At 53.7% G+C, this 14,984-nt stretch overlaps 1 protein-coding gene across 5 annotated transcripts in view; it reads left to right on the top strand.

Moving 5' to 3' along the window:
* Positions 1-13,496, top strand: part of SLC37A1 (solute carrier family 37 member 1) — a 68,854-nt gene extending 55,358 nt beyond the window's left edge. The window contains exons 17-20 of one of the 5 annotated variants that reach the window (XM_061193878.1): positions 76-154; positions 5,842-5,939; positions 9,465-9,529; positions 9,962-10,052. In XM_061193878.1, coding sequence (XP_061049861.1) covers positions 76-154; positions 5,842-5,939; positions 9,465-9,529; positions 9,962-9,977 — 258 coding nt within the window. In that variant the 3' untranslated portion in view covers positions 9,978-10,052. The other 4 variants (XM_061193879.1, XM_061193880.1, XM_061193881.1 and 1 more) reach the window with 4 other exon arrangements.
* The last annotated feature ends 1,488 nt before the right edge of the window (positions 13,497-14,984 follow it).

Raw genomic sequence — 14,984 nt, 5'->3', positions numbered from 1 at the left:
ATAGGAGGTGTAGGTTTATTTCTGCCTCTGCTGTTGCTGGGACGTGTTTCACATTTGTGTTTCCCTCTCTTCTAGGGGACTCATAAAAGTCTGAAGGGAAACTCCCACGCCCTGGCCACCGTGACCGCCATCATTGACGGAACTGGGTCTGTAGGTACGTGGATGCTTTTAGCCCATCAGTGTGGCCCTAGGGGAGACACATCGTCACATCCTAGTTAACAGACGCCCAGGATTCCAGTTGCCTTGGTGATATTAGGATCAGCTGGCCTTCTTAAAATGTGAGCAGATCAAAAGCACATGCAAACCCAGAGCAAAGAGGTGGCTGGCCCTGCCTATCCTCTTTGGTCGGATGGTTCCAGAGGAGACCTGCGCATGTGGCTGGCAAAACAAGGTTTCCTCGGTCTGAAAGGAGGTGGGCCCAGGTTTTCTTCCAAGCCGGTGGTGGGCAGACTATGGCCTACGGGCCACTGGGCCACTGACTGTTTATCACAGTCGTTTCAAGGGAGATAGAATCTTATTTCAATATAAATGGCAGGTGAACCGGTGGGTCCCATGGCACACAAGACTCCGAGTGTTACCAGCCCCGTTAAGGATCTTGGGGAGAATGCAGTAGCATATTCTAGAGGGAAAGAGGAGCAAAATAAACAACTCACCGCTCTGAGCTGGGCAGATGGGAGCTGGTAAACAGCAAGCCTGTCCTGATCCGTGAGTCAGAAGGCTGACAGCAACGTCCTTGACCTTTGTTGAGCCTCTTGGGAGGAGCACACAGACCGGGACCCCTCCTGCCAAGACCCCAGAGCTGCCTGCCCCGGGCTCCTGCGTCGGCGAGGGCCCCTTTCTGGAGGCGCGGGAACTGAAGCTGGGAGGTGGGCTGGAGTGGCCCCCACGGCTGCTGCGGAGGATCTCGGTTGCATCCTGATGTGTCACCTACTGCCCCAGGCCCCTGAAGTGGGGGGACAATGAGAGAGAGGGCAGGCCAGGTGGGGAGGGGCCCTGGTGGGTCTGGAACACCCCTGTAACAGTAAACCAAGCGCTTGCCGGACCAAAGCGGCTCTGTAAGCACAGTTCCACCCAATACTGGCCTCTCCGTGGGCCCTCCTCGGTCCACCCTGTCTGGGGCGTGCGGACCCTCCCTGCCCAGGCTCAGGGCCTCTCCCCGCTGGCCCGCCCTCCTCTGGAGCACCGTCCACCTGTCTACTCTGTACGGTCCTCTCTCCCTGCACCTGAATGGAAGCCCCAGGAGGACAGGAGTTTGTTTCGTTCTCGGTTGTACTCTGAGCCCCGAGACGGTGCCTGGGACGGAGCAGGCACTCAGTAAGTGGGTGAGGAAGGAATTGCCCGGTGGCTGTAAGACGGGAGATCGCAGGCGGGCCGGGCGGTCTCCCATCCAGGCTGTCGGGTTCGAAGATGAGGGGCCGGGTAGCAGAGGCCCCGGGCCCCCCTCAGCCTGCACGGCTCACTGGGACAGGGCCTCCCCAGTCCCTGCTCGTGCCGCACTGTGATAGCGGCCGCCACTCTGGTGTTCTCGGTGAGACCATCCCCTCGGGGGCACCTCTTGGGAACCGGGGTACAGGTCTGGGGTTAGGGAGGTAGGGCGGGGGGCCGTGCTGTGTGACGGGTGTCCGCGGCCTGCCAGCACGCCCCGCCCCGGGCTCACGTGGCCCCTGAGAAGTTTCGCACGGCCTGGAAGATGCGCCGTGGGGAGACTCCTGGGCTGAGCACGGCTCTGAGGGGCTGTGTGGCCCGGCAGCATCCTCTCCACCTTCTGTCCACAGAGGACTCCATCTGAGTCAGTCCAGCGCCCACTGTGACACCCTTTTCTGAAAGCAAATTGGGAGCCTGGCCGGCAGCCCTGATTGCATTTTAAAGCAGAAGATGGGGGGTTAAAAAGAAGGAAATTATGAAGTAGCCTAAAGAACACATTTTTCTTGATATCCTCCTCAAAACAAGAGGGAAGCAGAAGTCCTCGGCCCAGGGTAGAGACTCTGCGTCTCTAATCGGGGGCAGGCTCTGAGCTGCAGGACGAACCAAAGCCCAGCTCTGAACACCTGTCACCCCTCACAGAAGGAGGGCAGAGGCTAACTCAGACCATCCCTGACCTCTGCAGTCCTCTGCACTAAAAGCTGATCGTCCGGAGTCATCACACCCACCTGATGGCTGCAGGTCCTGCACCCGGGGTCTGGCTGAGACTCGGACTCCATGGGCTCTGGTAGCCCCAGTGCACCAGGACAGAGGAGGTGGTCGCCATGGAAACGGCATGCAGGCACGTCCACCACTGTGTCTCCCCCACTGTTTCTCTGCTTCAGTGCTGCCCAAGTAGATGGAAGCAAAGCAAGGCTCAAGTGGAAATTCACACTGTTCCAGCAGAAATTCTGTTCACAAGGGCGTTTACCCTGATGTATTTATTAAATGTTGGTTCCGACGGAGACAGAGCTTGACTAATTGTGGACAAGCTGGTGCCTTCTCGCAATTCACCAGAGCCAGACGGTTGCAGGGACACCAGTTCATGTGTTTGGTGCGTTCACAGGGTTGAGAACTGCATCCCAGTGGGCTGCAAGGCTGGCTGTTTCTATATGTTTATGCAGAGCGATTAAATAGAGCCCTGAGTTTCTTCAAGTTAATTTTTATTTTCTCAAAGTAACACACAGTGTTACTTTAGAAACCAGATAGTAGTCTTAGAAACTTATTATAATGCAAAATGACAGTCGCCTGCCCACGCCCCCTCCTCCCCCTCTTTCTAGAAGCCATCACTTTCGACCATTCTTTCCGGTCTTCCCCACATATACATTTACACGTTTCTTGATCCATCACCTTTTGACCTTCTCTCCTGTCCTCCTGGTGAGGAAGCTGGGGAACCTGCTCCCCACAGCCCCTCCTCTCATCCTCCCCAACCATCCTGACTGCTTAACATCACTCACTCTTGAGCCCAGAAATAAACTTTAACTATATACATCCTTAATATGCACATTTTTGTTTTTCCCCAAAGTAACAAATGTCCCGTTTTCCCTTTTGTTTACATTTCTGTCTCGGCTGTTCCTTCCTCTCCAGCATGGCCGGCAGCCTGCGAGGGGCCCTGCAGCCACGTGACCCCTGTGCTCTGCCTAGGACACGGCTCTCATCCCAGAGCTGCTTGTACTGCCCTCCTGCAAGCCCCTTTCATGTCTTGCCCACGGTGGACCCATTTCCTAGATCCCGTGTTTACTTCTCCTCTTTGGTGGAAAACGTCTCCTAGTAGCTTCCAAGGAATAGTTCGCAGGAGGCAGATTTGAGAGCTCGGGAGTCTGTGGGGTCTGGATTCAGTTCTCTCCCTTGATGGATAGTCTGTCTGGGTATAGAATTCTAGCTGAGAGTCCTTTTTCTCCAGAATTCTGGTGTCTTCTAGCTCCCGTTGTCACCACAGAGAAGCCCGTTGTCACCCTTTGCCCAGGCCTCCACCTCTGACCTCTGGTCTTTCCTCTTGGAGGCCCCCGGGCTCCCTTTACCTCTGCAGCCTCTTTGCATCCCCCGTGTCCTGGGCACCTGGGGCCCACCCAGTCTGGAAACACATGCCCTGCCTCCCTGGGAAAGTGTGCTGTGTTTTCTCTTTGACAAGTCTCTACTGTTTTTGTCTTCCTAGAAAACCTATTGGATGTTTAACTTTCTGGATTCATCCTTCAATTTTCTTTTGTCCTTGCCTGACGATGTCTTTATTGTTTTCCTCTACTTTCTCAGAGATGTTCTTGGCTTTCCTTTCCAACTTCCGTACTGAACTTTTTATTTCAGGCATCACAATGCTATATTCATTAGTGTCATTCTGCCCTTTTAGTGCATCCTGTTCTTACTTCTTGGATGCAGTATTGTGAGATTGAATCCTGTGAAATTGCTGACGTTGGATGGTTTTCAGACACAAAAGTGGGAGTTTCGCATGATTCAACTTCTTTTTCTGTTAGTTCTCGGAGGGTATGACATTTTCCTGGGAATGTTCTTCTCCACAGTTTCTTTATTTCCTCCAGATTCCCCCTCCTCCCAGCTTGTTTGCTTTCACGTTGAGGCTTTCCTCTGACACGGGTGAACCTTGGCCATCCCATCATATATTCATATTTAAGACGGAGCCACTAAGAACTCGTCAGAAGCCCTTTCTGCATGGGGGGCATGTCAACTGCTGGTCTTTGGGGTCCAACTGGGGTCTGGAGGAGGAGACCCCTCCCCCACCAGGACCCACAGGGGTGTGACCTCACTGCCAGCATTCTTGCCACTGGGAGGCAAGGTTAAGCTTCTGCTCTCCTGGGGGGTGGGTGTGGGGAGTGATCACTGAGTAGTGATGCTGAGGAGGAGAAACCTGGGATCAGAGGGGCTGGAGGGTCGTATCTAACAGTTCATTATAGAAGAGTCTCAGCCAGATCCCGTCTTCTCCTACTGCCCCCCCTCCCCTGCCTCGTGCACTTGGGCAGTCTGGCTCTGAGCTGGGAGTCCCCGGCCCCTTCTCGCGAGCAAGGAAAACCGTGCCAGTCACGCCCTTTAAATCCCATCCTCAAAAGCACTGCCTTCTCTCATCCACCCGTCTCCTTGTGGGTTTTAATCTTTTTTAACTCAGTTATGGTTCATCCTGGGGTGTTCGGGAGGGAAGAGATAAGCACATGTGAACAATCCACCACGTCTACCTGGAGTCCTTCTGTGACTTTAAAAAAACACAATTGCTTCTCCGATTATAAAAATAGTAAGCCCTCTTTGTGAACACTTAAAACAACATTAGCACGTCTAACGTAGGAAAGACCCTCTTCATCCTATCTCTCAGAGGTTAAATCTCAGTCAGTAACTTGGTGTGAATTCTCCATGCTTCTTCCTGTTCCAAGCCACTGAACCATCCTACACGCGTTTCATAACTTATTCCAGTCTCTCTTAGGAAAATAACAACTGCTGCAACAAACATTCTTAAACCGATATCTTTGGATATTTTGAGGAATATTTGCTTTCTTTTGTTTTATCGTTTTTAAAAAATTATTTTGACGTAATTTGAGACTTACAAAAAGGTTTCAAAAATAGTACAAAGAAATCACATTTGCTTTATCATTCCCTCTTCTTCCCTCTCTCTCTCTTTTCTCTGTCTCTCTCTATACATACACACCCACACACGGGCGCATATGTACACACACATGCGTGTATACTTATGAATATACACGTGAATGTTTCTTCCCAAACCACTTAAGAGTAAATTGCAGACATGCTGCCCGTTTTACCAATAGCTATGTATTAACGTGTATTCCCCCAAAACAAGGAATTCCTGGTATAACCACAGTACAGAGGTCAGAATCAGGAAGTTAACAGTGATACAGTATTAACACCTACAAACCTTATTCATATTTAACCAAATATTTTTATAGCATAAGAATATCTAAGGTTGTGCATTAGGTTCTGACTACTTTATAATAATTTTTAATGGGATTGCTTTGTCAAAAGAATGGATATTGTAAAGTGAAGACATACTTTTAGATTTGCTTCCAAAAAAAGCTTGTACCAATCCTGCCCTCACCAGTACGAGTACCAGGCTTTTTTATCCCTTATCCATCTGACAGGTGAGAGTGAAATTTTAGCGTTTAATGTGGTTTTTCTTTTTTTTGGCCACGCTTCGTGGCTTGCGGGATATTAGTTCCCCAACCAGGGATCAAACCCATGCCCCCTGAAGTGGAGGCTTGGCGTCTTAACCACTGGACCGCCAGGGAAGTCCCCTTAACGTGCTTTTTTAAGTTAGGAGTAAGGTGTTGAGCACCTTCCTGTATATTTACTGGGCCTGGGTATTTTGGGTAGTCACGTTCCAGAGTTTTCTGCACACAGCACCACGCGTGTCCCTTTGCCTCGTTCCAGGAGCAGCACTGGGCCCATTGCTGGCCGGGCTCCTCTCCCCGTCGGGATGGAACAACGTGTTCTACATGCTGATGTTTGCAGACGCCTGTGCCTTAGTGGTGAGTCATCCTGCTTTTCACCCAAGTAGCTTTCACGAGTGTCTCTGTGGCTGTCAGCCAAACACTGGTGGCGCTTTTTCCTGCGGACTCCTGCGGCTCTTGGCGGAGTTTGGGCCGGTGACAGACCCCTAAATGTTCGTGGTCCTAGGCCCTTTCTCTGGTTTAAACGGATGTCCGAAGCAGCAGCAGGTGGTTTGCAGCAGGATGGGAGAGAGGCTGAGAGGGGGCTCGTGTGTGCCTCGGGTGGGTTCTTGAACCCCTCTGCTACGAAGCGTCCACCTGTGAAGTGGGCAGAATAACAGCACCAGGGACGGGATTACCGTGGGGATTAAAGGGGACGGTGCACCGAGCTGGCCTCCCACCCGGTGCCACGACTGTTCCCACGCCCCTCCTGCCCCCAGTCGGCCGCACTGGGGAAGCAGCTGGTTCCCACACCCAAAGGGCTGGAGTTCAGAAGAGGAGCCGGGGCCGCCCACGCAGCGCTGAGCACTCCGGTCTCTGCGCCCCGCGTCTGTCCCCTCCTGCATGCGAAGGTCGGAGGCTTTCCCTGGGATGGAGAAGGCCGGTCCCGACGGCACAGCCCTGCAGTGGCCACCTGCAAGAGTGGCCACCGCGCCCCCCGACTGGTCACCCCGCGCAGGGGCCCAGACCTGAAGCCACCGTCTCCTCTCGCGTCACCCGGAAAACCGAATGTTGATCCCCTTACAAATGAGTTGAGGATCTTGGAAATATCAACTCCATCAATTAAATGAAACTTTTATATTTTCATTCCCGGAAGCCCTAAGACACAGCTCCCCCCATTTCATACAGAATCAAATACCGACTCTCAACTTATGAACCTGTTAGGTGTTAAAAGCAGTTCCTCAATTAAGTCCCCAGATCATTTCTGCCAAGCAGCAGTGAAACTTCCATCGTTATGGCTGTTTAAGACTGAAAACACTTCAGTTTCAGAAATACCAGGTAATATATACACTAAACTTCCTTTTAAAGCACAGCTAAACTCGTAAGGAAGGAAAGGATATCCCCAGGACCCCAGAATGTAAAGATAACTAAACTAAGCACCCAAGCTGATGCTGGAGCAGCCAGGGTGAGTCGTCAGCCTCAGGAATTGAGGGGCTGGGTGGTCATGCCTCCCCTCCCACACCGCTGGGACTCAGAGGCGAGGTGCTGGGCGGGCCCAGGATGCGGAGCTGGAAGTGGAGACCCCTCATCAAGCCCGGACCGTCGGGGGTCCCTGCGTGTAGTGAAAGCACGTACGTCTGCACACTGGTACAGAAGACACCCAGGATCTGTGCCGTCTTGGTCCGCTCACCAGATTGGGGGGAAGTCTTCCCTGAGAACTTTTAGCCATGGACCTGCTTACAGTAACCTTCAGTTTTTTAACTTAACATTATGTAAATATTACATAACACCCACAGAAAATTAAGTAAAGCTGGTTCTGGGGCGGTGATACACCTGGTTCTTCGGTAGAAGCACATCTCAAACCACGTGAGCGGGACAGACCTCACCCCCGCTGCATGGGGTCTCGAACACCCAGCTGCCGCTGAGCTCACAGTCCCAAATCAGGAAACAGCAGGAAACGGCCCACTGCAATGAAGCGACAGGCACAAGAAACAGACCCCCAAACAGCAGGTAAAAGGGTTATCGGATAAACTGTAAAAATAAACACTTGTAACATTACTAAGATGATCATACTGAGTGAAGTAAGTCGGAAAGGGAAAGACAAATACCATATGATATCACCTATATGTGGAATCTAAAATATGGCACAAATGAACCTATCTGCAAAACAGAAACAAACTCACAGACATAGAGAACAGACTGTGGTTGCCAAGGGGGAGGGGGAGTGGGGGAGGGAAGGATTGGGAGTTTGGGGTCAGCAGATGCCAACTATTATACAGAGGATGGATAAGCAACAAGGACCTACTGTAGCGCACAGGGAACTATATCCAATCTCCAGGGATAAACCATAATGGAAAAGAATATAAAAAAAGATTGTCTATATGTGTATAACTGAGTCACTTTGCTGACAGCAGAGATTGCCACCACATTGTAAATCAACTAGACTCCAATTAAAAAAAGATGAAAAGAAAATTACCAAAGATGGCAAAGAAGGAACTGAATTCATGAGCAAAGAACAAGAACTAAAAAAGACAGAGCTGGTGAGATACAGGTATAAGGAAATCATCCAGAATGCAGCCCAGAAAGAGAAAGATGGAAAATACTAGGGAGCAGATAGAGATTGGAGGCTCAGATGAGACGGCCCAGCACCGTCCAGGAGGAGTCCCAGAGGAAGAAACTGGAGAACCTGAGGTCAAAGCAGTCGTTGAAGAGAAAAGAGCTGGGTGTGAGGGGCGTGGGAGAGGATCCAGGCGGATCTGCAGTCACCGGCGGATGGCAGACCGGCTTGGAAACCCCGACTCCAGTTACTTACAGGAAGCACACCTGAAATGTCAGAAAGGACGAAAGGGAAAGAAAGGGAAAACACATAACAGGCAAACAATAACTGCGAGGCCGAGGGACCGGCTAGATTAAATGAGAGGCTACAGCCAAAATCGCTGCAGGAGAGAGAGCGAGAAGGACGGTCAGCAGACGGCTCGGTGGTTCCACTGAGGACAGTCTTTTCAGCCTTAAAGACCAGACACGCCTCTTCTCTTCTGGGGTCAGTAGGCCAGTTTCACCTCCTTCCGCGTCTGAGGCTGGACCTCCACGAACCCACAGGTGACCCTGGGGGCCTGCGGACTGTCCAGCTGTGATCACGCCTGGGGGCCTGCTCTCCGAGCCCCGGGCCTTCTCCTCTCCCTCTGACCCCCGTCACACGGGGCTTCAGCCACCTGGGCGGGCTCTGGGGCCAAGAGGCCCTCTCCCAGCTGGGTAGTGCATACAGACGGCCGCTTTTGTCACGTCTGAGCAGTTGGTGGGGCGACCAGCAGGCCCTGAGGCGGCAGGGCCGGGGCTCTCGCAGAAGCCGCCCCATGAAACAGGGCTGCTCCCAGGATGGCCGGGCAGCCTCCGGTGCCGCTGGCTGCGGACACTCGCCTGGTCCTCAGAGTCACCCTATCTCCCCCGGTGTCACCGTGACCATGGGTCACCTTGTCCTCACTCTCTGTCTTTTTCCCATTTGGACACTTTATGATTGGACTGGTTTCATTTTAAACAGACATCCTTCTGGCTGGAATCTGTCCTAAGGGCTTTATTCCCAGGAGCACGGCCTCCGCAGTGACACAGGGGACTCGGTGCCCAGCAGCCCTGCCCTGGAACCTGGCCCGTGGGCGGCTGTGCGGGGCACTCCCGCCGCTCTGCTTGAGGCTTTTAAGTTCTTTACGTTCTGAGGAAGAGGCGCCTCCGTGGGCAGCCGCCTCCCCAGTGCCCCACGGGAGAGCCGCAGACACAGTGAACTTGAGCGCCAAGCTGGGTTGGGCTCCCGGGGGGCGGGGCTGTTCCGGCACCTTCCCGGTGACAGCAGGGCACCACCCCCAGGGTCTCCTGGCAGTAACCGTGGCCTTGTCTTTGCTCTGGGTGCAGTTCCTGCTCCGCCTCATACACAAGGAGCTGAGCTGCCCGGGGTCGGCGACGGGAAACCAAGCTCTGTAAGTGCGCCCTGCCCCCTGCGCCCCTCAGCCTCTGAGCGCCAGCCCGGCCTGTCTGCTGCCACGCCTGCTTCTCCTAAAAGACCACACCTCCCCCGTGGTCCCTGGCACTGCACGCCTCATGCACGCTCATTTTTCCTTTCCTAATAAATACCTGGTGTGGATACGATCCCGGCAATCTCTCCTCAAAATGGAGTGAAAAAATGTGCGGGAAATTTGCCTCCTTTGCTCTGCTCTCTGAGCTGCAGCTTTCCGACAAACATTGCAGCTCCCAGGCTCAGCCTGGCTCTGCTCCCCCTTCCTGTGTCCTCTCCCCTTTTCTGTCCCCAAGGCCTCAGGGCAGGAAGGGAGACGCTCCATGCTCTGCGCTTTGGGCGTGAATTGAGCGCTGCAGGCTGGGTGACCAGCTGCTGTTTCATCCTCCTCTTGCAGGTTTAAGGAGCACTGACCCCTCGAGTCTTGTGGAGGGAGGCTGGGCCAGTCCTTCACAAACTGTCTTTCAAGGAAGAGTTCAAATAAAGGATCCTGTGTTGAAAAGAGTGATTTACCCTTGCCTTTTGCACATGCACCTGGGAAAGACACACAAGCCACCTTGAGAAATCCTGGTACTATGTCAGCCGGGCCGTGGAGCTCCGGCAGTGGTGGAGCAGCTCGTGGGCAGTGCTGGCTGCCGCCCGCTGAGCCCCACGAGCTGGCACCTCGGCGCACCGGGTGGCCCCTCCGCATCCTGAGTGACAGCGGCCGGGGCTGGTGTGCGGCGCCCAGAGGAGCCTCGGTCTCTCTCAGGTGTTTCAGCGCGGGATGTCGGAGCGGGTGGAGCTCAGGTGGCAGGAACGTGCCAGGGGACAGTCAGGATGCTGCAGGCAGTCGGGGTGCAGACAGCAGAGATGCCTCTGCGAGGACAGAGCCGACACCTGCATCAAAACCAAGACAGAGCTCAGACTCATCGTGTCACCCAAAAGATGTCCCCAGCACTTCCCCCTGCTCTGCACCCACCCGGAAACGGTCCAGGGTGGACTGCGGTGAAGCCGTCAAAGCCTGTGGACAGTCTGGAGGACAGACAGCCGCCCCGGAACCCCGGGGGTTCCCGTCACCGGAGCCCCAAGGGCCCCGAAGCCACTGGCCCCGGGTGGGGTCGTGGGGAGGACGCGGCGAGGCCGGGCCCCCAGCCCAGCCCTCTGTCTCCCCCATGATGCCACGCACAGACCTGGGCCTGTCCTTGGTGACACAGCACTGGAGCGGATTTATTTATTGAAATGGGTAATGTGTTACAGGAGCTTAGGGAACAGACGTGGCATCTTGTTATTGATTCAGACAAACTCCGATTGTTCTCTAGCCACTTGTTTCCTCGGGTGTTGCCTCTCGGTTGTTGACCTTTGAAATAAAATGTTTAAAAACAAAAAAAACTCAGGCAAAATGTTGGTTATTTCTGCTCACGTCTCCATTACGTTCAAAAAAGAAAACTTCCCAATAGAGCCTCGTGCTCTTGGCTTTCTCGGGGTCGGACACGGTCCGTGGTTTTGCAGCTGGAAGCAGAGACCGTTTCTAGCAGAGAGGGGGTCACCTGCTTGTGGACAAGTCCCCAGTCTACACAGAAGGTCGTGCCCAGGCCCCAGCAAACCCAGCGGCTGGATGTTTTGTAAATCATGTGATGCAAGGAATACCCCAAGGTTTGTCCTTGACGATGAAATGTCACACACCGGGAGGAGCAGGGCTGCCCTTGAACACTGCACAGTTCAGGGCAGGCTTTCAGACGTCCTTCTTAGAACAGGCATCTTCTAAGATGACACACGTCTTTGTCAGACAGGGTGCCGAGTGTTGACACCTGTGCACTGAAAGGAAGGCTGTCCCCGGGGCCGTGGTCAGGGTCTGGCCGTAGATCACGGTCGTCCTGTCGTCCCCGCTCTCCAGTGGAGGGCAGGCGAGGTGCGGGCTCTTCTGAACACAGTGGTCTTCACAGGGAGCTTGCTTTTTTATTAACCAAAGTTACTTACACACTTAGAAAGTTTCCTCTTACTGAAGATAAAATTTCCATCGACGCTAAGTGGATTCCATACAGTTTCGCACACACAGTTCACTCAGCCTCATCCTTCTGTCCCTCCGGCATCCTGTGTTTCATCCTCTGCCTCTGGCCCACACGTCCTTCTCATTCTCCCTCCCTGCCCTTGGCTGTAAGCATCCTTCTCGCCTGGCCCCCAGGGATCGCGGTGGCCTGAGTTTGTCTGTGCCCTGCAGGCTGCGGCCCCCTTGCTACCATACAGCCTCTGTCCTTCTTTCGTTACTAAATTGCATCAACAAGGGCAGGAAAAGACTCAGAGCTCCCGCCTCAAGAGTGCAGTTCTGTCTGGGGCCTGAGCTGGTCAGATGCCCAGGTGAGGTCTTGAGTTGACCCACTTCAATTTTGCACCTTCCCCGAAGAATAGCTACCCTCTGTTGTGGTTCAGCAACAGAAAGCTTTTTAGGAGGTGATCGTTGTTTTTCCCAACCCAGGGCACTAAGGTATTAGAAGAAAATCTTCCACAACTCACAGAGGAAGAAGGGCAGCCGTCCTGAGCCTGCAGAGGGACTGCAGACAACGCCCTTGAAGGGGAGAGTGGACCCCTTTAGAAAAGGAGGCTCACACACAGCTATTTTTTAAAGCAGCTTGGCTGAAGCATTCTCTATCCATGAATGGAAGGAAGATTTCATCCTGACTTTTAAGGAAAAAAGTATATGATTTCAGTATAAAAATACATCATCGTTTCATCCCGTGCAGTAGCTGGGATAATATCCTTCTGCAAATAGCCAGCCGTGGTGCCTGCATGCTTGTATTCATATGGGAATGTAACTCTGCCCTTCTTGAATTTATATGTCAGTAAGGTTTTCCTATTCAAATCCATAAAAAATGCCCAGGATGATTGAAATGCAAGCTTGTGACAGGGGCAGTGAAGGAGCCAAGGGCGGGGCTACAGCCCTCCAATCACAAAGGAAAGAGAAACTGGTCCTAGAAACTTGCCAGAATAAAGAGCCCCCTCAAAGTCAAAAACCAGAACCCCCTCCGATCACCAGCTTGTAAAATCCAATAAAAATAAATTACTAGAAAAAATGAACTGGAAAAAGAATACAAGTCATAATTTTTTATCATTAGATTCAATACACATACAACCGCTCTGCCACATTGCTGTAGAAGTTTGTGAATGCTTACTCCCCTCTCTGCTTACGCTTTTTAAAAAATTTTATTGGAGTAGAGTTGATTTACAACGTTGTGTTAGTTTCAGGTGTACAGCAAAGTGATCCAGTTATACATACACATACATTCATGCTTCTTCAGGTTCTTTTCCCATATAGGTTATTACAGAATATTGAGTAGAGTTCCCTGTGCTCTACAGTAGGTCCTTGTTGATTACCTATTTTATATATAGTCGCGTGTGTATGTGAATCCCAAACTCCTAACTCATCCCTCCCCCCCAACCCACGTTTCCCCTTCGGTAACCATCCATTTGTTTTCGAAATCTGCTCATCTTACCGTGAACTGTGACCAGGGACCCACCAGACACACCTGGAATAGGAGGGAAACTTGCAGGGGACGGAGCTGCGTGGAGGTGTGGCTGGCCTCCCCCCCCAGGGGATGGGGGCTCCAGGGTGGATGGCTTGGAGGCTGGCTGTGGAGGTGCAGGGGCTGCTGTGAGTGAGCCACACTGTGTGCCACGTGGAGTGTCCCCAAGGAGCCTCAGCAGCCTGGCTTCCAGGGCGCCCCAGGTCCGCCAGGCTGGGAAGTGCCGGCAGCTCCTCTGCTGACTGGCCGGGCTGGCGGGCTTCTGTCTCTCCAGCCAGAGCCCAGTGTCAAACGAACACATGGGTCCCTTGTTCAAAAGTCAGAAAAAGTGCTGTTCAAAGTACTAGAATATAAAACGTTTTCCCTCTTCCCTGGGAAGGGGCGGTAGGAGACAGGATCACGGGACCGCTCAGGATCCAGTCCTACAGCCCCTTAACACTGCCCCACCGGACTTCACTGCAAACCACAGCTCCGGAGAGAACATCCTGCAGGACTGAACACAGCAACAGCAGAGCAGTAAACCCCAGCACAAGGCCCCTGACTGCGGCGGCTGTGGCCCGTGAAGCCATCACGGCGACGCCGCTGCTCCTCCCAGGCTTGGACAGGACCTGCAGGCCAGACGGGGAGCCCACTGGTCCTAAGGTTCCCGGGGCCAGAGTCAGCCGGAGGGGGCTCGCGTGATCTCCCTGCCGCTGTGCGGCTCCCGCACGTCATGCAGCCCGTTCGGGTTAGGGTGGCCTGTGGGCGTCCTCCTCTAGGGTGTCTGAAATGTCCCACCCCACCCCCCCAGGAACAGACACGGGTTCGGGGCTTGTCTTGTTACCGACCAGGGTTCTTGGCCTCCTTAACCAATAGAGGTTGATCAGAGGCCAGACAAGAAATTCAGGCGGGGCTTTACTGGGGCCCCTGCTGCAGCAGGCGGGATGGGAACAAACCACAGGTCCCCTTGCTTGACCGCTCCCTGAGGGGGGCGAGCTGGCTCCTTACATGGGGTGAGGGTAGGGGTGTGTCCAGGGGTCGGGCCGGAGGGGCGGCTTAGGTGGTCTGCCCACCCCTTAGGGGGTGTGGGGTGCCGGGGGCATGTGCAGCGCCCTGCTTTTGCTCCTGGCTCTTCAGAAGTGGCAGTTGGGTTTTGGTCTTTTTGTACCTTGCTGTCATTAATTTGCCCCAGCTGTGCCTGCACGCAGTTATTTTTAGTCCCTTATAGTTTCTTTGTATTTTGTTGCTGGAGAAGACGTTTGTCCAGGTGCCAGCACTGCAGCAAAGGGTCCCAGGTCCCAGCCTTCCAGGTCCCGGGCCGGCCTGGCTCTCCAGCTGAGCCAGTCCGTTCCTTCCAAGTCACCCTTTCGCCAGTCAGCCTGGTGTCACTGTCCCCTGAAGGCTCAGACTTCCTGATATGCTGCTAAGGAAGTGTGGTTAAGTGCCCCCATCCCCGGCCTGTTCCCACCCGGCCACTGCCGAGGGTGCTAACTGACCGGGGCCACTTTACCAAGGCCCATGGGAGCGGGGCTCCAAGGGCAGTGACACCGCCACGGGGAAGGGGTTCCACGCCAGGAGCCAGACTTCCCCCCACCCCGAATAAAGCACAGGAGCTGGCACCCTAGACCCACACAAAGCCTGACCCTGAAACTGGTGAGTCACCATCCCAACTGAGATGCTTCCGTGACAGGGCAGGGGCGTCACCTCCAAACTCACTGCGAGCCAACTGGGGACGCTGTGACATCTTGACAGAGGGTCCTGGCCCCGCTGAGCCATTGCAGGGGGTACCCCGCGGGCAGAGCCGGGCCGTGTCCCGCAGCTCAGAAGACAGGCAGGCTGCTAGAGGTTTGCCCCTTTTGATGGGCTCGTCCCGCCTTTCCTTTTCAGCCGGATGCCTCGGTACCTGTGTCCTAAACACCATTTCCTCTCCTCTTCCCGCTG

Source organism: Eubalaena glacialis, chromosome 6, assembly GCF_028564815.1.
Source record: "Eubalaena glacialis isolate mEubGla1 chromosome 6, mEubGla1.1.hap2.+ XY, whole genome shotgun sequence".
NCBI classification, from domain to species: domain Eukaryota; kingdom Metazoa; phylum Chordata; class Mammalia; order Artiodactyla; family Balaenidae; genus Eubalaena; species Eubalaena glacialis.
This window is presented reverse-complemented; position numbering and strand designations above follow the sequence as displayed.